This window comes from Oncorhynchus gorbuscha, linkage group LG16, assembly GCF_021184085.1.
Source record: "Oncorhynchus gorbuscha isolate QuinsamMale2020 ecotype Even-year linkage group LG16, OgorEven_v1.0, whole genome shotgun sequence".
In the NCBI taxonomy this organism is placed as follows: Eukaryota; Metazoa; Chordata; class Actinopteri; order Salmoniformes; family Salmonidae; genus Oncorhynchus; species Oncorhynchus gorbuscha.
Window position 1 is genome coordinate 8,849,612 of NC_060188.1, and position 21,854 is coordinate 8,871,465.

The 21,854-nt window shown below is 46.2% G+C and overlaps 1 protein-coding gene across 1 annotated transcript in view; it reads left to right on the plus strand.

The window, feature by feature from the left end:
- The window catches only part of LOC123998970 (voltage-dependent P/Q-type calcium channel subunit alpha-1A-like), a 250,420-nt gene that overhangs the window by 144,026 nt on the left and 84,540 nt on the right, over nucleotides 1–21,854 (plus strand). Inside the window, exons 27-33 of the mRNA XM_046304259.1 lie at nucleotides 2,873–2,884; nucleotides 4,795–4,894; nucleotides 7,274–7,434; nucleotides 7,652–7,792; nucleotides 7,993–8,194; nucleotides 12,669–12,833; nucleotides 13,667–13,777. Of these exons, the coding sequence (XP_046160215.1) occupies nucleotides 2,873–2,884; nucleotides 4,795–4,894; nucleotides 7,274–7,434; nucleotides 7,652–7,792; nucleotides 7,993–8,194; nucleotides 12,669–12,833; nucleotides 13,667–13,777 (892 nt within the window). The remainder of the gene's footprint in view (nucleotides 1–2,872; nucleotides 2,885–4,794; nucleotides 4,895–7,273; nucleotides 7,435–7,651; nucleotides 7,793–7,992; nucleotides 8,195–12,668; nucleotides 12,834–13,666; nucleotides 13,778–21,854) is intronic.

Consider the following 21,854-nt stretch of genomic DNA (forward strand, 5'->3'; position numbering starts at 1 on the left):
CCTTTCCTCCACCCTTACTCCCTAGGCCCTAACACTAGCTCCCCATTGCTTAACCCTTTGCTTCCCCTCCAAAGTGTGGGGCTACAGATTACCGTTACAGTGGGCATGCAAGTTTTCTTCTCCTTTAAGGGAGAAAGATAGAAAAAGATACCTGGATGTGCCTGCAGAAAACTCCCTCCCTCCCTCCCTCCCTCCCTCCCTCCCTCCCTCCCTCCCTCCCTCCATCACTCCATCCCTCACTCCATCCCTCACTCCATCCCACACTCCTTTACTCTGCTCCTGTGGAGAGAAACAAACTGTTCACCAATCCCATTTGCATTCCTCCTTCTCCTCCTCACTCCGTTTTCCTGATCTCCAACTGGATAAGTTCATAGAATGTTAGCATTGCCCCGCTAGCATTAGCATCATTACAATTGCCTATCCAATCATTTCACATCTGCAGTCATGTGAAGGAGATGAAGGAAAGGATGATTTGTAGGAATATTTGGACGCTCAAGGTAGAAGTTGCAAACCACAGATCTAAGACCAGATTGTCCTCCCACAAATCCTAACCTTGCCCGTTAGGCTGGTAAAAACAAATATGATCCTAGATCAGTTTTCGAGGACAACTTCATACTCTTCCTCTGAGTGGCCGGTGCTCCAGGGTGGCAGTGGCACCCCCTGTCTGTGGGACTGACCCCTGATCCTGCCATACTATGTGTGTATGTGTGTGCCACTGTCAAGTGTGTGTGTGTGTGTGTGTGTGTGTGTGTGTGTGTGTGTGTGTGTGTGTGTGTGTGTGTGTGTGTGTGTGTGTGTGTGTGTGTGTGTGTGTGTGTGTGTGTGTGTGTGTGTGTGTTTGAGTATTTCATGGATATATGTGTCTTTCTGTATGTATATATGTGTGTTTCATCTATATATATGTGTATATTTCTGTATGTATGTGTTGCATACTGTATATATGTGTCTATCTGAGTGTATATGTATGTTCATGTGTTTCACTTTCTGTGTTAGGCCTGCGTTTTTAGGTATAATGGAATGTTTGACAAAGGTCCAGACAGACAGACAGACAGACAGACAGACAGACAGACAGACAGACAGACAGACAGACAGACAGACAGACAGACAGACAGACAGACAGACAGACAGACAGACAGACAGACAGACAGACAGACAGACAGACAGACAGACAGACAGACAGACAGACAGACAGACAGACTCTGAAAGAGAAGTCAGAGAGACAGCAAGACAGACAGAGAGAGATTGTGATAGATTAGTCAGACAGACCGACATAGACTCTGATAGATTAGTCAGACAGACAGACAGACAGAGACACTGATAGATCAGTCAGATAACAGTGAAACTCACAGGGCCAAAGCAGACTGTAACAGATAAAGATAGTGCCCTTATTCAATTGGTCGAAATCAAGCAGCATTGCAGATAGAACTAATACTCCCATTTGAGATCTGTATCACCACTTTGATCTAATTACTCTGGCATCCACTGTCTGGCCTGATGATCGGTGGTATCTGGGCTCGTGCCGTCATCCTGCATACCTCTCAAATAAATAGAAGAACCTTTGTGCCTGAACATAATGCCCTTCCCAAGGCAGGATACTGATAGGCCGAAACTGGTACAAGCCTACAGTAGTGAACCAATCAGATGACTGAAAGGGAAGTGGCTTGATATTGGTTACTAACATGGATGTTCCCCTCAGTTGATCCTATGGAATTGTTAAAGCATCATGGATGTTAAGCGTCAATGGTGGCACTGTGTGTGTGTGCGTGCGTGCTTGCTTGCATGCGTGTGTGTGATAATGGGCTTCAATAAGGGCATAGATTGTTTACTCACGAAACTAGCATTGAATTATTCCCATGCCAGACAAACAGACAGTTAGCTAGGAGTGTGTATGTCATGGAGGTTGAAGATATGACAGACAAACAGACAGGTAGCTAGGAGTGTGTATGTTGGGGAGGTTGAAGATATGTGTGTATGTGAGAGGGGGGGGATCTAACAAAACGCAGGCCTTGCACTCTTTTTTTCTGTTTCTCTGTCTCTCATATGGATGTTTTTCCTCCTTCAAACCCGTCCTTTTCCCTTTGTCCCGTTTTCTCTCCTACTCTGTCTCTTTCTTTTCCTACCTCTCTCTCTCTCTCTCTCTCTCTCTCTCTCTCTCTCTCTCTCTCTCTCTCTCTCTCTCTCTCTCTCTCTCTCTCTCTCTCTCTCTGTCTCTTTCTCTTTCTTTTCCTACCTCTCTCTCTCTCTCTCTCTCTCTCTCTCTCTCTCTCTCTCTCTCTCTCTCTCTCTCTCTCTCTCTCTCTCTCTCTCTCTCTCTCTCTCTCTCTCTCTCTCTCTCTCTCTCTTCTCTGTATCTTTCTTTTCCTACCTACTCTCTCTCTCTCTCTCTCTCTCTCTCTCTCTCTCTCTCTCTCTTCTCTGTATCTTTCTTTTCCTTTTCCTACCTACCTCTCCTCTCTCTCTCTCTCTCTCTCTCTCTCTCTCTCTCTCTCTCTCTCTCTCTCTCTCTCTCTCTCTCTCTCTCTCTGTATCTTTCTTTTCCCTACCTACCTCTCTCTCTCTCTCTCTCTCTCTCTCTCTCTCTCTCTCTCTCTCTCTCTCTCTCTCTCTCTCTCTCTCTCTCTCTCTCTCTCTCTCTCTCTCTCTCTCTCTGTCTCTCTACTCTCTCTCTCTCTTCTCTGTATCTTTCTTTTCCTACCTACCTCTCTCTCTCTCTCTCTCTCTCTCTCTCTCTCTCTCTCTCTCTCTCTCTCTCTCTCTCTCTCTCTCTCTCTCTCTCTCTCTCTCTCTCTCTCTCTCTCTCTCTCTCTCTCTCTCTCTCTCCTCTGTCTCTCTGTCTCTGACCCTCTCTGATCTCTCCGTTCCGGACCAACAGGAGCAGTAGCGGGTAAAGTTGTGTTCTCTCTCTTTCTCTTCTGCTGCACTCTGACTGCTTGTCCTTCCGATCACATGGCTTTCCTCTCTTTCTTTTAAAAATCTGTCCGTCCTCACTGTCGCCCACGTGTCTTTATCTCTTTCTCTCTCACTGTCGCCCAAGTGTCTTTATCTCTCTCTTTCTCTCTCTCTCTGTCGTTCACCCTCTCTCTGTGGAACAGCTCTGACTAACATACGACTCAAGTGAATTCAACATGAATCAAATGTGAATCGTTCATGTGTGAGTCTGGACCAAGTCTAAAGCAAATAAAGTGACTCAGAACAGACAATGAGAATAAAGACAGCAGAGGACGCAGAGTAATAGGTGAACCAAGTTAATCAAGTGAAGAGAAGGGGGAAGTGTGATAGATACAGCAGCAGTAATAGCAACAGGTACTGGGGGCTGGTCATGCTGGAGCTAGAGAGCAGATGGAGACAACGGAGAGAGGCAGTGAGTCCTAGGAAATACTGTTCATGGAGATCAGGCATACACATACGCGTCCATGCAAACAAACACTCACACACACGCTATCTCAGGCAAATTTTGTAAACACACACACATACCTACATACGTGCAGAGACAGATGTGTAAACACACACACACACACACACACACACACACACACACACACACACACACACACACACACACACACACACACACACACACACACACACACACACACACACACACACACACACACACACACACACACACACACACACACACACACACACACACACACACACACACACACACACACACACACACACACACACACACACACACACACACACACACACACACACACACACACACACACACACACACACAGTCAGCCTGACCTTGGAGAGGTCACAGCTTACCTTTTACCCCCTAAGGCTGGGTAGGGAAGACCCAGGGAGAAACCTGGAGTCATTTCTCACTGGGATGCAAGTTAGTTAGTTTGTTAGTTTCTCAGCTAGTCACCTAGTTATCTAGCCAGTTAGTTAGTTATTCATTCAGATCTTATGTGCAATTGGGATAGGGTTACCTCCACCAACCAGGTGCTAGGGCTATTCTCTCTTCTCTCTATGACCAGATACTCAGAGAGAATCCTGTCCACTCCCACACATGTTAGTATGTCCACAGTCTCCCCTCTAAAAAAAGAAAGAGGTTTGGCTTGGCATTTCAGTCCAGAAATGCCTGCACAATATGTTTTGTCTTTGCCAAAGACCAAGACACAATGTCATGCTGTTTGGGCTATGCTATGAAACCAGCTTTGGGAGTGGAATGGTAAAGCTAGTGTCTCTGTGTAGAAAAGTTCCCCATTCCTCGAGCTATCAATGGAGAACAAGGTTTCAATACAGCATGGGAAGCTATAGGTTTCAAAGCAGCATGAGTAGACTGCACTGTTTCAGTCTTTCAGTGCATGTGTCGTGGGTTCAGCCACCTTGCTTAGTGTTGGATGATGCATTGCACAGTGCTGGAGTTGTTGAGAGTAGTTTGAATGGAACAATCCATGTTTATATAGCATGTAACAGCATACAGAAAGCTGAAAGTACAGTGTGACTTAACCTTGTAGAAGTAGTCTGTCATAATACAGCATGCTTTGTCAACTAACCCTGTCTGAGTTCCCGTCAGTGAGCGAACTCAGCAGCTACCTTCGAGGAATGCTCTCCTACTACTTCTTCTCTCTTCTATTTGAACCAAGAGGGGCAACGCCAGCTTCCTCCATGTGCCGCCCCACCCTCTCTGACTGTTTGTGTGTGTGTGTCTGTGTGTGTGTGTGTGTGTGTGTGTGTGTGTGTGTGTGTGTGTGTGTGTGTGTGTGTGTGTGTGTGTGTGTGTGTGTGTGTGTGTGTGTGTGTGTGTGTGTGTGTGTGTGTGTGTGTGTGAATCAGGGGAAGCAGTAAGGGGAAAGACATCAGCACAATCAAGTCTCTGAGGGTTCTGAGAGTGTTGCGACCTCTGAAGACTATCAAGCGTCTTCCAAAGCTCAAGGTACGTTCAACTCTCACCACGTTTATTACTGTCTGTTAACAACCACATCCACCAATCTGATAAACATTTCTCCCAGGTAGGACCTTACAGTGTCCAGGCTGTTGGACCTCTTATTTGTCTCATCGTCAACCTCTATTTAAATCTGCCCCAGTCGCGTACAGATGGGCTGTGTGCCTTTGTTTGACTGTGTATCTCAGTGTCTCCAGGCTGTGTCTGACTGTGTTGTTGTGTATCTCTGTGTCTCCAGGCTGTGTCTGACTGTGTTGTTGTGTATCTCTGTGTCTCCAGGCTGTGTCTGACTGTGTTGTTGTGTATCTCTGTGTCTCCAGGCTGTGTCTGACTGTGTTGTTGTGTATCTCTGTGTCTCCAGGCTGTGTCTGACTGTGTTGTTGTGTATCTCTGTGTCTCCAGGCTGTGTCTGACTGTGTTGTTGTGTATCTCTGTGTCTCCAGGCTGTGTCTGACTGTGTTGTTGTGTATCTCTGTGTCTCCAGGCTGTGTCTGACTGTGTTGTTGTGTATCTCAGTGTCTCCAGGCTGTGTCTGACAGTGTTGTTGTGTATCTCTGTGTCTCCAGGCTGTGTGCCTTTGTTTGATTGTGTATCTCTTTGTCTCCAGGCTGTGTCTGACTGTGTTGTTGTGTATCTCTGTGTCTCCAGGCTGTGTCTGACTGTGTTGTTGTGTATCTCTGTGTCTCCAGGCTGTGTCTGACTGTGTTGTTGTGTATCTCTGTGTCTCCAGGCTGTGTCTGACTGTGTTGTTGTGTATCTCTGTGTCTCCAGGCTGTGTTTGACTGTGTTGTTGTGTATCTCTGTGTCTCCAGGCTGTGTCTGACTGTGTTGTTGTGTATCTCTGTGTCTCCAGGCTGTGTTTGACTGTGTGGTTGTGTATCTCTGTGTCTCCAGGCTGTGTCTGACTGTGTTGTTGTGTATCTCTGTGTCTCCAGGCTGTGTTTGACTGTGTTGTTGTGTATCTCTGTGTCTCCAGGCTGTGTTTGACTGTGTTGTTGTGTATCTCTGTGTCTCCAGGCTGTGTTTGACTGTGTTGTTGTGTATCTCTGTGTCTCCAGGCTGTGTTTGACTGTGTTGTTGTGTATCTCTGTGTCTCCAGGCTGTGTCTGACTGTGTTGTTGTGTATCTCTGTGTCTCCAGGCTGTGTTTGACTGTGTTGTTGTGTATCTCTGTGTCTCCAGGCTGTGTCTGACTGTGTTGTTGTGTATCTCTGTGTCTCCAGGCTGTGTGCCTTTGTTTGATTGTTTATCTCTGTGTCTCCAGGCTGTGTCTGACTGTGTTGTTGTGTATCTCTGTGTCTCCAGGCTGTGTCTGACTGTGTTGTTGTGTATCTCTGTGTCTCCAGGCTGTGTCTGACTGTGTTGTTGTGTATCTCTGTGTCTCCAGGCTGTGTTTGACTGTGTTGTTGTGTATCTCTGTGTCTCCAGGCTGTGTCTGACTGTGTTGTTGTGTATCTCTGTGTCTCCAGGCTGTGTGCCTTTGTTTGATTGTGTATCTCTGTGTCTCCAGGCTGTGTCTGACTGTGTTGTTGTGTATCTCTGTGTCTCCAGGCTGTGTCTGACTGTGTTGTTGTGTATCTCTGTGTCTCCAGGCTGTGTCTGACTGTGTTGTTGTGTATCTCTGTGTCTCCAGGCTGTGTCTGACTGTGTTGTTGTGTATCTCTGTGTCTCCAGGCTGTGTTTGACTGTGTTGTTGTGTATCTCTGTGTCTCCAGGCTGTGTCTGACTGTGTTGTTGTGTATCTCCGTGTCTCCAGGCTGTGTTTGACTGTGTTGTTGTGTATCTCTGTGTCTCCAGGCTGTGTTTGACTGTGTTGTTGTGTATCTCTGTGTCTCCAGGCTGTGTCTGACTGTGTTGTTGTGTATCTCTGTGTCTCCAGGCTGTGTCTGACTGTGTTGTTGTGTATCTCTGTGTCTCCAGGCTGTGTCTGACTGTGTTGTTGTGTATCTCTGTGTCTCCAGGCTGTGTCTGACTGTGTTGTTGTGTATCTCTGTGTCTCCAGGCTGTGTTTGACTGTGTTGTTGTGTATCTCTGTGTCTCCAGGCTGTGTCTGACTGTGTTGTTGTGTATCTCCGTGTCTCCAGGCTGTGTTTGACTGTGTTGTTGTGTATCTCTGTGTCTCCAGGCTGTGTTTGACTGTGTTGTTGTGTATCTCTGTGTCTCCAGGCTGTGTCTGACTGTGTTGTTGTGTATCTCTGTGTCTCCAGGCTGTGTTTGACTGTGTGGTTGTGTATCTCTGTGTCTCCAGGCTGTGTTTGACTGTGTTGTTGTGTATCTCTGTGTCTCCAGGCTGTGTTTGACTGTGTTGTTGTGTATCTCTGTGTCTCCAGGCTGTGTCTGACTGTGTTGTTGTGTATCTCTGTGTCTCCAGGCTGTGTTTGACTGTGTGGTCAACTCCCTGAAGAACGTCCTGAACATCCTCATCGTCTACATGCTCTTCATGTTTATTTTTGCTGTGGTGGCCGTGCAGCTGTTCAAAGGGAGATTCTTCTACTGCACTGACGAGTCCAAAGAGTTTGAACGCGATTGCAGGTCAGGACACATGATGTAGACACACACACACACACACACACACACACACACACACACACACACACACACACACACACACACACACACACACACACACACACACACACACACACACACACACACACACACACACACACACACACACACACACACACACACACACACACACACACACACACACACAGTGTAAGTGTGAACAATCTGTTGTGTGTTCCAGGGGCGAATATCTAGTCTATGAGCGGAATAATGAAGTGAAGGCGCAGAAGCGGGAGTGGAAGAAGTACGATTTCCACTACGACAACGTGCTTTGGGCCCTGCTCACCCTCTTCACCGTTTCTACCGGAGAGGGGTGGCCGCAGTAAGTACAGTACAGACACACACACACACACACATGTGCACGCACACACACACAGAGACTGATAGACACATGTTCATGCACACACACAAAAAAACGATTTCTCTCTCTCTCAAACACACACACACATACACACACAGCCAAACACACCCGCCCCACCCCCCCATCCTAACCATCCCTCTCTCCTCTCTACCTTCCACCAGGGTGCTGAAACATTCAGTGGATGCGACCTATGAGAATCAGGGCCCGAGCCCGGGGTACCGGATGGAGATGTCCATCTTTTACGTGGTGTACTTCGTGGTCTTCCCCTTCTTCTTCGTCAATATCTTCGTAGCTCTCATCATCATCACTTTCCAGGAGCAAGGAGACAAGATGATGGAGGATTACAGTTTAGAGAAAAACGAGGTGAGAAGAGAGGGACAGGAGTGGAAGGGAGAAGGCAGAGAGGTTGGAGAAGAATGACATGAAAAAGTGATGGCAAAGATACTGTATTTAAAAAAATATATATATTTAATTTAATCACAGCTAGGCAAGTCAGTTAAGAACAAATTATTATTTCCAATGACGGCCAACCCCGGCAAAAACCCTAACCCGGGTGACGCTGGGCCAATTGTGCACCGCTCTATGGGACTCCCAATCACAGCCGGTTATGATACAGCCTGGAATTGAACCAAGGTCGGTAGTGACTCCTTTGTCACTGAGATGCAGTGTCTTAGACCACTGCGCCACTCGGGAATTGTAAAAAAATGTGTAGCTATTATTTGTAACAACCCCAGGCTTTTAAGAGTGTGACAAAAACATCCAAGGGAGATTGGGACCGCTCAGTTGGGACCGTGACTAGCATGCTCTCCTTAAGAACAGATGGCCGGCGTTCAATTTCTGAAACACATTGGTTGTAACAATAACAAACATTTTCATACACTGGTTGAATCAATGTTGTTTCCACGTCATTTCAATGGAATGATGTTGAACCACCGTGGAATAGATGTTGAATCGATGTCTACGCCCATTGGGAAACTTCGGTAACACTTGACACCAAGCGACATAACACATTATGACACGGTCATAACCTTTTGTAATATGGTCATATATTTAGACCTGTTGTGACATATATTGTGAGATATATACACCTATATAAGAGTGTCGAAACCCACAAAACCTACCACACAAGGCAAAACATCCGATTACACCACAGCCTAAGTGTCAACAGTATGTTTACAGTATGTTGTAGAATTGTTTTTAAATTGACCATGTTAAATTATAATTATAATTGCGCACACGCTGATGTCAGACATGGACCTACCCCAATGCTCTGTTGATGAATGCAGGAGCAGATTTCAGGATCAGGACAAGACACCCTCTTTCTGACTGAGGGCATGTAGCGTAGCCTAGTGTAGCCTAGTGGTTAGAGTGTTGGACTAGTAACCAGAAGGTTGCGAGTTCAAACCCCCGAGCTGACAAGGTACAAATCTGTCGTTCTGCCCCTGAACAGGCAGTTAACCCACTGTTCCCAGGCCGTCATTGAAAATAAGAATATGTTCTTAACTGACTTGCCTGGTTAAATAAAGGTAAAATTAAATTAAATAAAAAATGTACATGATATGCCTATCTGGCTTATATGATTATGATGGTTATAATGCTAATTGACACTGTCATAAAGTGTATTTTCTTAGTCCTAGTAAAGTGACACAGGATGTTCATGAGTTATTTATCTGTCAGGTGTGTGCATATTGGTAGAGTCTGGTGCAGGAGAGCAGAGAGTTGTGAACAGGCACACACTTTATTGAGGCAGGAGAAACCAACAGACGGACGCCACTGCGTCAAAACCTCCAGCCAATTGGCAAAAGTGCCAAACGAGCAAACAGTCACAATAATTATGTTCAAACAAATAAACATACCTCGTGACAAAACACAGAATATACGAACACCAGTCTGGCGCGTCAAACATGACACGTAACACAAACTATATCACACAAAGACATGAGGGGGAACAGGGGAATAAATACATGCAGTGTGATTAGGAAATAAAAACCAGGTGTGCAAAACAAGACAAAACAAATGGATCAATGAAAAATGGAGCGGCGATGGCTAGAAAGCCGGTGACGTCGACCGCCGAACGCCACCCGAACAACGAGAGGAGCCGACTTCGGCGGAAGTCGTGACATTATCCTGTGGCGGACTGCAATAGCATCGAATAGTCCCCGCAATATGCAACTGTTCAGGGAAGTCAGGAACCAATATACGCAGACATTCAAGAAAGCAAAGGCTAGCTTTTTCAAACAGAAATTTGCATCCTGTAGCTCTAACTCTAAAAGGTTTTGGGACACTGTAAAGTCCATGGAGAACAACAGCATCTCCTCCCAGCTGCCCACTGCACTGAGGCTAGGTAAAACTGTCACCACCGATAAATCCACACTAATCGAGACCATGATTTCCTCCTGGCTACCCCAACCCCGGCCAAAAGCTTTGCACCCCCCGCAGCTACTTGCCCAAGCCACCCCAGCTTCTCCTTCACACAAATCCAGATAGGAGATGTTCTGAAAGAGCTGCAAAACCTGGACCCGTACAAATCAGCTGGGCTAGACAATCTGGACCCTCTCTTTCTAAAATTATCCGCTGCCATTGTTGCAACCCCTATTACCAGTCTGTTCAACCTCTCTTTCGTATTGTCCGAGATCTCTAAAGATAGGAAAGCTGCCGCGGTCATCCCCCTCTTCAAAGGGGGTGACACTCTAGACCTAAACTGTTATAGACCTATATCCATCCCGCTCTGCCTTTCTAAAGTCTTCGAAAGCTAAGTTAATAAACAGATCACAGACCATTTCGAATCCCACCGTACCTTCTCCGCTGTGCAGTACGGTTTCTGAGCTGGTCACGGGTGCACCTCAGCCACGCTCAAGGTACTAAACGGTATCATAACCGCCATTAATAGAAGATTGTACTGTGCAGCCGTCTTCATCAACCTGGCTAAGGCTTTCGACTCTGTCAATCACCGTATTCTTATCGGCAGACTCAACAGCCTTGGTTTCTCAAATGACTGCCTCACCTGGTTCATCAACTACTTATCAGACAGACAAATCAGAGGGGCTGTTGTATGGACCTCTGTCAGTCTCTAGTACCGCAGGGTTCAATACTCGGGCAGACACTTTTCTCTGTATACATCAACGATGTCGCTCTTGCTGCCGGTGAATCCCTGATCCACCTCTACGCAGACGACACCATTCTGTATACATTTGGCCCTTCTTTGGACACTGTGTTAACAAACATCCAAACGAGCTTCAATGCCATTACAACACTCCTTCCATTGCCTCCAACTACTCTTTAACGCTAGTAAAAATAAATGCATTCTTTTCAACCGTTCGCTGTCCGCATCCGCCTGGCCGACTAGCATCACGACTCTGGACGGTTCTGACTTAGAATATCTGGACAACTACAGGTACCTAGGTGTCTGGCTAGACTGTTAAATTCTCCTTCCAGACTCATATTAAACATCTCAAATCCAAAATTAAATCTCGAATCGGCTTTCTATTTCACAACAAACCCTCCTTCACTCACGCCGCCAAACATACCCTCGTAAAACTGACTATCCTACTGATCCTTGACTTCGGCAATGTCATTTACAAAATAGCCTCCAACACTCTACTCAGCAAACTGGATGCAGTCTATCACAGTGCCATATACCACCCACTACTGCGACCTGTTTGCTCTCGTTGGTTGGCCCTCGCTACATATTTGTCGCAAGACCCACTGGCTCCAGGTCATCTATAAGTCTTTGCTAGGCAAAGCTCCGCCTTATCTCAGCTCACTGGTCACGATAACAACACACACCCGTAGCACGCGCAGCAGCAGGTATATCTCACTGGTCATCCCCAAAGCCAACACCTAATTTGGCCGCCTTTCTTTCCAGTTCTCTGCTGCCAATGACTGGAACGAATTGCAAAAATCGCCGAAGCTGGAGACATTTCCCTCACTAACTTTAAACATCAGCTATCTGAGCAGCTTACCGATCGCTGCAGCTGTACATAGCCCATCTGTAAATAGCCCATGCGATCTACCTACCTCATCCCCATATTGTTTTTACTTACTTTTCTGCTCTTTTGCACACCAGTATTTCTACTTGCACATCATCTGCTCATCTATCACTCCAGTGTTAATCTGATCAATTGTAATTTGTTACTTGCTACTATGGCCTATTTATTGCTTTACCTCCTCATGCCATTTGCACACACTGTATATAGACTTTCTTATTTTTGGACTGTGTTATTGACTGTACGCTTGTTTATTCCATGTATAACTCTGTGTTGTTGTTTGTGTCGCACTGCTTTGCTTTATCTTGGCCAGGTCGCAGTTGTAAATGAGAACTTGTTCTCAACTAGCCTACCTGGTTACATAAAGGTGAAATCAAATTTAAAAAATAAAATAAACATTTAAAATATGATGGCAAAAAAACATGAATGTAAAGAATTCATTACAACAACAAAGGACTTAAGTTACAAACTTTCTAACAAATGGAACTCAAAGAAATGGAAGAAATGAAAACAACTAATTTGAGTAAATGTGGGTTTTGACACTCTTATGTAGGTGTCATAATCAGCCATAAAATAATTAAATATATGTCACAACAGGTGACATATATGGGTCATGACAGTATTATGACCATATTATGACAGGTTATGACAAGTTATGTCAGCTGTTATGACATATGATGACATGGTCCGGACCATCATAACGGTCCTACCAAGAGTTGCTGAATATCTTCTCATCTTTAGAACAGAAGCCTACACATCCTGTGGGTTTGCAGGATCAGGATAGAAGACCACAGCACTTTCAGTGAGATATTAACCCATTGTTGTCTGTCTGTGTATGTGTGTGTTTCCAGAGAGGCTGCATAGACTTCGCCATTAATGCCAAACCGTTGACGCGACACATGCCTAAGAACAAGCAAAGCTTCCAGTACCGCATGTGGGAGTTTGTGGTGTCGCCGCCATTCGAGTATACAATCATGGCTATGATCGCGCTCAATACTATCGTACTGATGATGAAGGTACAACAAGCCTGGACACCCTGATTATATCACTTCATATATACCCTCACTTCACTCACACACATATAACTTAACACGGAAGTCTCTATCTATCTATCTATCTATCTATCTATCTATCTATCTATCTATCTATCTATCTATCTATCTATCTATCTATCTATCTATCTATCTATCTATCTATCTATCTATCTGATTTAACTAATGTTTCTGCCTCTGTGTGTGCTAACCTGTGTGAGTGTCTCTATCTGTCTTCATATGTGTCTTCCTCTCTGTCTGTGGTTGTCTGTGTCTCTGTGTGTGTTTGGATGTGTCTTCCTCTCTGTCTGTGGTTGTCTGTGTCTCTGTGTGTGTTTGGATGTGTCTTCCTCTCTGTCTGTGGTTGTCTGTGTCTCTGTGTGTGTTTGGATGTGTCTTCCTCTCTGTCTGTGGTTATCTGTGTCTCTGTGTGTGTTTGGATGTGTCTTCCTCTCTGTCTGTGGTTATCTGTGTCTCTGTGTGTGTTTGGATGTGTCTTCCTCTCTGTCTGTGGTTGTCTGTGTCTCTGTGTGTGTTTGGATGTGTCTTCCTCTCTGTCTGTGGTTATCTGTGTCTCTGTGTGTGTTTGGATGTGTCTTCCTCTCTGTCTGTGGTTATCTGTGTCTCTGTGTGTGTTTGGATGATATTTGTCATATTCCTTTATGCATTTATTTCTGTCTCTGTATTTGTGTTATTGTGCATTTCTGCGTACTTGTGTATGTCTATGTGCATATATATGTATATGCATGCATGTGCAAATATTTGTGCATGTGTGTGTGCATGTGGGTGTGTGTGTGTGTGTTTGTGTATATGTGCAGTATGACGGAGCCTCTCCGGCCTACGAGGCTGTGCTGGCCAACCTGAACATCGTGTTCACCTCGCTGTTCTCCATGGAGTGTGTGCTCAAGATCATCGCCTTTGGAGTGCTGGTAAGTGTGTCACACACGTCTTCCATTGATGATAGGAATTAATTTTAGATGTAACTAACTAACTGACTAACTACATATTACTAACTAACTAAGCAATCTATCAATCTAACATGCCAAAGCTTGCCCTAAAAGTATAGTCCTATAGCGATCTGAAAATGTAACTAATCAGCTAGCTAACTACATGTAACTAACTACATTGAATCTAATGATCCGTCTATCTGTCTCTCTATCTACTATCTACTGGTAGTATGTGTATAAATGTATAGAGATTATTATTGTTTTTCCCAGTTAATAACCTATGTGTACTGTAGCAGTCACCTGGGTATTGACATAGACAAATGGCTATAGGGGGAGGGATGGGTGAGAGGAGAGTGAAGGAGAGGAGAAAGGCACAGAGGAAAGGTTTGAGGAAGAGTGGTGGGAAGATATATGGAGAAGAGGGGGAATAATTAGAGGAGAGAGAGAGATAAAGGGAGGGAGAGAGTGCGAGAGAGTGCGAGCGAGAGAGAAAGAGGGAGAGAGAGAGAGAGAGAGAGAGAGAGAGAGAGAGAGAGAGAGAGAGAGAGAGAGAGAGAGAGAGAGAGAGAGAGAGAGAGAGAGAGAGAGAGAGAGAGAGAGAGAGAGAGAGAGAGAGAGAGTGCGAGAGAGTGAGTGCGAGCGAGCGAGAGAGAATGCTTTTAGATTTAAATAACATTTATTGGGTCTGGGAACCCTCAACACAATAAACACTCAAACAAAACCGTGGTTACACATCAATTAAAAACATAACACCAAATCTTCCTCCACACTAACTCTACACAACAGCCTCTGAATACCCCACATACTCATAAACAGATCAATGTTGTTAACCATTTTGTAATAGGCAAACTCAATCCTTAGTCTCTCTGCCAACATCCCCTCCAGCATTCCCACCACACCCGCAGACCCCTGTCCCCAAATACTGTTCTTTCGTGTCTTCCATATTGCTAATGTAGCTGTCCCTGACACAAAATTAAGCAAGAGAACTACACCCCTTCGACTAAACCTGTACTTTGGCCCAAAATATAAACTGTTGAGAAGAGAAAACCTCTCCCAGAGCAGAGAACCAGCTAGTGATCAGGTCAGTCATCCCGACCAACCTGGGACACTGTAAGAACAGATGTGCCAGAGTTTCAGACTCTGTTGAGTCTAAAAAAATAAACACCTGTCGCCGAAAAGACATAACCTGTTTCAAAGCCGGGTGTTTGAAATGACATAACCTGTTTCAAAGCCGGGTATTTGCAACCCAATGGGACAATCTTAATTGATCTTGCAAACTTTTCAAACTGCAATAACTTGCGCTTCAATAGCTCATTGGGAATAAACGACGGTACATTCGAAATCGTTACCCTTGTTGACGGAGAAAAAAGCTGCGGAACTTGAATAAACATAGCTTTAAGAAGTACGCCATGCTCAACCATACGATCAACAAGACACTCTTCTTTAAGAAATACCACCACCGCTTTATTCATCGCATAAGCAACATTCTCGTATCCTACCTTCTCTCCTACGGCAGCCAGAAACTCCTCCACAGTGACAGTAGCTTCAGTAACACACCTAAAGCCGTGCTGAGGTGACAGGGGCGACGTTCCCATGTGGGTCACCATCCCGCCAAAACCAGGGCAATTCCGACTAATACAATATACTTAATACTACCACAAGAATAAAAACAACCACCAAGAAAAGGAAACTCCAGACAACACTCGCACTCGCTCATACAATTCCCAGCATGCACCAAACACTCCCAACATGCAGAGAGAGAGAGAGAGAGAGAGAGAGAGAGAGAGAGAGAGAGAGAGAGAGAGAGAGAGAGAGAGAGAGAGAGAGAGAGAGAGAGAGAGAGAGAGAGAGAGAGAGAGAGAGAGAGAGACTAATAAAAAGAGAGTCAAGGATTTTAGGGATGGTAAAGATAAAGATTTAGTGGAACAGGAACAAAGAAGACACACACAGGTAAATACACACACAGGTAAATACACACACAGGTAAATACACACACAGGTAAATACACACACAGATCAATACACACACAGGTAAATACACACACAGGTAAATACACACACAGGTAAATACACACAGGTAAATACACACACAGGTAAATACACACACAGGTAAATACACACACAGGTAAATACACACACAGGTAAATACACACAGGTAAATACACACACAGATCAATACACACAGGTAAATATACACAGGTAAATACACACAGGTAAATACACACACAGATCAATACACACACAGACATACAGTGGGGAGAACAAGTATTTGAAACACTGCCAATTTGGCAGGTTTTCCTACTTACAAAGCATGTAGAGGTCTGTAATTTTTTTTATCATAGGTACACTTCAACTGTGAGAGACGGAATCTAAAACAAAAATCCAGAAAATCACATTGTATGATATTTAAGTAATTCATTAGCATTTTATTGCATGACATAACTATTTGATACATAGGAAAAGCAGAACTTAATATTTCGTACAGAAACTTTTGTTTACAATTACAGAGATCATACGTTTCCTGTAGTTCTTGATCAAGTTTGTACACACTGCAGCAGGGATTTTGGCCCAATCCTCCATACAGACCTTCTCCAGATCCTTCAGGTTTCGTGGCTGTCGCTGGGCAATACGGACTTTCAGCTCCCTTCAAAGATTTTCTATTGGGTTTAGGTCTGGAGACTAGCTAGGCCACTACAGGACCTTCAGATGCTTGTTACGGAGCCACTACTTAGTTGCCCTGGCTGTGTGTTTTGGGTCATTGTCATGCTTGAAGATCCAGCCACGACCCATCTTCAATGCTCTTACTGAGGGAAGGAGGTTGTTGGCCAAGATCTCGCGATACATGGTCCCATCCATCCTCCCCCTCAATACGGTGCAGTCGTCCTGTCCCCTTTGCAGAAAAGCATCCCCAAAGAATGATGTTTCCACCTCCATGCTTCACGGTTGGGATGTTGTTCTTGGGGTTGTCCTCATCCTTTTTCTTCCTCCAAACACGGTGAGTGGAGTTTAGACCAAAAAGCTAAATGTTTGTCTCATCAGACCACTTGACCTTCTCCCATTCCTCCTCTGGAACATCCAGATGGTCATTGGCAAACTTCAGACGGGCCTGGACATGCGCTGGCTTGAGCAAGGGGATCTTGCGTGCGCTGCAGGATTTTAATCCATGACGGCGTAGTGTGTTACTATTTGTTTTCTTTGAGACTGTGGTCCCAGCTCTCTTCAGGTCATTGACCAGGTCCTGTCGTGTAGTTCTGGGCTGATCCCTCACCTTCCTCATGATCATTGATGCCCCACGAGGTGAGATCTTGCATGGAGCCCCAGACCGAGGATGATTGACCGTCATCTTGAACTTCTTCCATTTTCTAATAATTGTGCCAACAGTTGTTGCCTTCTAATCAAGCTGCTTGCCTATTTTCCTGTAGCCCATCCCAGCCTTGTGCAGGTCTACAATTTTATCCCTGATGTCCTTATACAGCTCTCTGGTCTTGGCCATTGTGGAGAGGTTGGAGTCTGTTTGATTGAGTGTGTGGACAGGTGTCTTTTATACAGGTAACGAGTTCAAACAGGTGCAGTTAATACAGGTAATGAGTGGAGAACAGGAGTGCTTCTTAAAGAAAAACGAACAGGTATTCTTACTGGTTGGTAGGTGATCAAATACTTATGTCATGCAATAAAATGCAAATTAATTACTTAAAATCATACAATGTGATTTTCTGGATTTTTGTTTTAGATTCCGTCTCTCACAGTTGAAGTGTACCTAAGATTAAAAATTACAGACCTCTACATGCTTTGTAAGTAGGAAAACCGGCAAAATCGGCAGTGTACATGCCTAGTGAAAATGCACCGAGTATGGTGTTTTATTTAGTTCTGTCCTAATGCACAGAGACTATGGTGTTTTATTTAGTTCTGTACTAATGCACAGAGAATATGGTGTTTTATTTAGTTCTGTCCTAATGCACAGAGAGTATGGTGTTTTATTTAGTTCTGTCCTAATGCACAGAGAATATGGTGTTTTAATTAGTTCTGTCCTAATGCATAGAGAGTATGGTGTTTTAAATAGTTCTGTCCTAATGCACAGAGAGTATCTTCTGTCCTAATGCACAGAGAGTAATGTGTTTTAATTAGTTCTGTCCTAATGCACAGAGAATATGGTGTTTTATTTAGTTCTGTCCTAATGCACAGATAATATGGTGTTTTATTTAGTTCTGTCCTAATGCACAGAGAGTATGGTGTTTTAATTAGTTATGTCCTAATGCATAGAGAGTATGGTGTTTTAATTAGTTCTGTCCTAATGCATAGAGAGTATGGTGTTTTAATTAGTTATGTCCTAATGCATAGAGAGTATGGTGTTTTAAATAGTTCTGTCCTAATGCACAGAGAGTATCTTCTGTCCTAATGCACAGAGAGTAATGTGTTTTAATTAGTTCTGTCCTAATGCACAGAGAATATGGTGTTTTATTTAGTTCTGTCCTAATGCACAGATAATATGGTGTTTTATTTAGTTCTGTCCTAATGCACAGAGAGTATGGTGTTGTAACGGCGTTCGTCTGTTGAAGAAAGAGAGTCGGACCGAAATGCAGCGTGTTGGTTACTCATGACTTTAATGAAAGAAAACGCGGTACATGAAATAACTGGGAGGGTCCGGGTGGGCGTCTGTCCATGGTGGCGGCTCCGGCTCGGGACGTGGACCCCACTCCATTAATGTCCTTGTTCCTCCCCTTCGCGTCCTGGGATAATCCACCCTCTCCGCCGACCATGGCCTAATAGTCCTCACCCAGATCCCCACATAACTGAGGGGCAGCTCGGGACAGAGGGGCAGCTCGGGACAGAGGGGCAGCTCGGGACAGAGGGGCAGCTCGGGACAGAAGCAGCCAGGGACTGAGGGGCAGCCCAGGACTGAGGGGAAGCCCGGGACTGAGGGGAAGCCCAGTACTGAGAGGAAGCCCAGTACTGAGAGGAAGCCCAGTACTGAGAGGAAGCTAAGGCAGGTAGTAGGCTCTGGTAAATCCTGACTGGCTGGCGGAACTGGAAGATTCAGGTTGACAAGCAGATCAGGAAGATTCTGGTTGTCTGGCAGATCTGGAAGAGACTGGTTGTCTGGCAGATCTGGAAGAGACTGGTTGTCTGGCAGATCTGGAAGAGACTGGTTGTCTGGCAGATCTGGAAGAGACTGGTTGTCTGGCAGATCTGGAAGAGACTGGTTGTCTGACGGCGCTGGGCTGACTGGCGGCGCTGGGCAGACTGGCGGCACTGGCGGCGCTGGGCAGACGGGAGACTACGGCAGCGCAGGAGAGGAGAAAGGCTCTGGCTGCGCTAAACAGGCGGGAGACTCCGACAGCGCAGGAGAGGAGAAAAGCGCTGGCTGCGCTGAACAGGCGAGACGCACTGGAGGCCTGGTGCGTGGTGCTGGAACTGGTGGTACTGGATCGAGGACACGCACAGGATGCCTGGTGCGGGGAGCTGCTACCGGAGGACTGGTGTGTGGAGGTGGCTCTGGATAGACCGGACCGTGCAGGCGCACTGGAGCTCTTGAGCACCGAGCCTGCCCAAGCTTACCTGGCTCGATGCCCACTCTAGCCCGGCCAATAGGAAGGGCTGGTATGTGCCGCACCTGGCTCTGCACCCGCACTGGAAACACTGTGCGCTCCATAGCATAACACGGTGCCTGCCCGGTCTCCTACCTGGCATAACCATACTCCCTTCTAGCCCCCCCAAAAAAACATTTTTGGGCTGCTTTTCAGGCTTCCAACCGCGTCGCCGTGCTGCCTCCTCATACCAGCGCCACTCCGCTTTACCGCTTCTATTTCTTCCTTGGGACGGCGATATTCTCCAGGCTGAGCCCATGGTCCTTTACCGTCTAATTCCTCCTCCCATGTCCAATTCTCCAAGTGGTGCAGCCTCTCCCACTGCAACTGCTCTTCACAATTAACAGGGAGAGTTGGCTCAGGTCTGAACCCTGACTCAGCCACTCTCTCTCTGCACCCTCCACCAATAAATAATTGGGGGTTACTTTCGGTTTTCGCTCTGCGTCGCCGTGTTTTCCTTTTTGACTCCATTCGCCTGTAGCCCTCTTCGCACTGCTGAAGCGAATCCCAGGCGGGCTCCTGCACTCTCTCTGGGTCCGCCGCCCACCTGTCGATTTCTTCCCACGTCGTATACTCCATGCCTCTACTGTCCATAACGTCCTCCTTTCGCTCCTGCCAGTTTACACACTGCTCGGTCCGTGAGTGGTGGGTGTTTCTGTAACGGCGTTCGTCTGTTGAAGAAAGAGAGTCGGACCGAAATACAGCGTGTTGGTTACTCATGACTTTAATGAAAGAAAACGCGATACATGAAATAACTGATACTAAATACAAAAACAACAGAACGGAACGTGAATCTAATTACAGCCTATCTGGTGACTACAACACAGAGACAGGAACAATCACCCACGAAATACAAAGCGAAACTCAGGCTGCCTAAATACGGTTCCCAATCAGAGACAACGAGAATCACCTGACTGATTGAGAATCACCTCAGGCAGCCAAGCCTATACAACACCCCTAATCAGCCGCGATCCCAAAATACTACAAACCCCAATACGAAAAACAACATATAAACCCATGTCACACCCTGGCCTACCCAAACATATAACAAAAACACAAAATACAATGACCAAAGCGTGACAGGTGTTTTATGTGGTTCATGTCCTAATGCACAGAGAATATGGTGTTTTATTTAGTTCTGTCTTAATGCACAGAGAGTATTTATATTTTATGTGTGTAACGTCGTTCGTCTGTTGTATGAAGAGAGTCAGACCGAAATGCAGCGTGTAGGTTACTCATGACTTTTATGAAAATAATCGCGGTACATGAAATAACTGTATATGAAAACAACAAACGAAACGTGAAACCTATTATAGCCTATCTGGTGACTACAACACTAAGACAGGAACAAACACCCACAAAATACAACGCGAAAGTCAGGCTGACTGAATACGGTTCTCAATCAGAGACAACGACAAGCACCTGACTCTGATTGAGAATCGCCCCAGGCAGCCAAGCCTAACTAGACACACCCCTAATCATACACAATCCCAATTACTACAAACACCAATACGAAACACAACATATAAACCCATGTCACACCCTGGCTTACCCAAACATATACCAAAAACACAAAATACAATGACCAAGGCATGACAGAACCCCCCCCCCCCTAAGGTGCGGACTCCCGGACGCACCTCAAGAGCATAGGGAGGGTCCGGGTGGGCGTCTGTCCATGGTGGCGGTTCTGGCTCGGGACGTGGACCCCACTCCATCAATGTCCTAGTTCCTCCCCTTAGCGTCCTGGGATCATCCACCTTCTCCGCCGACCATGGCCTAATAGTCCTCACCCAGATCCCCACATAACTGAGGGGCAGCTCGGGACAGAGGGGCAGCTCGGGACAGAGGGGCAGCTCGGGACAGAGGGGCAGCTCGGGACAGAGGGGCAGCTCGGGACAGAGGGGCAGCTCAGGACAGAGGGGCATCTCAGGACAGAGGGGCAGCCTGAGACAGAGGGGCAGCCCAGGACAGAGGGGCAGGTCGGGACAGAGGGGCAGCTCAGGACAGAGGGGCCTCTCAGGACAGAGGGCCATCTCAGGACAGAGGGGCAGCTCGGGACAGAGGGGCAGCCCGGGACAGAGGGGCAGCCCGGGACCGAAGCAGCCCGGTACTGAGGGAAAGCCCGGTACTGAGAGGCAGCCCAGTACTGAGAGGAAGCTCAGTACTGAGAGGAAGCTCAGGCAGGTAGTAGGCTCCGGTAAATCCTGGCTGGCTGGTGGAACTGGATGATTCAGGTTGTCTGGCCGATCTAGAAGATCTTGGCAGACTGGCACTTCTGGCGGATCTTGGCAGACTGGCACTTCTGGCGGATCCTGGCAGACTGGCACTTCTGGCGGATCCTGGCAGACTGGCGACGCTGGGCAGACTGGTGGCACTGGGCAGACTGGCAGCACTCGCGGAGCTGGGCAGACTGGGAGCACTGGGCAGACTGGGAGCACTAGCGGCGCTGGGCAGACTGGCGGCGCTGGCGGCGCC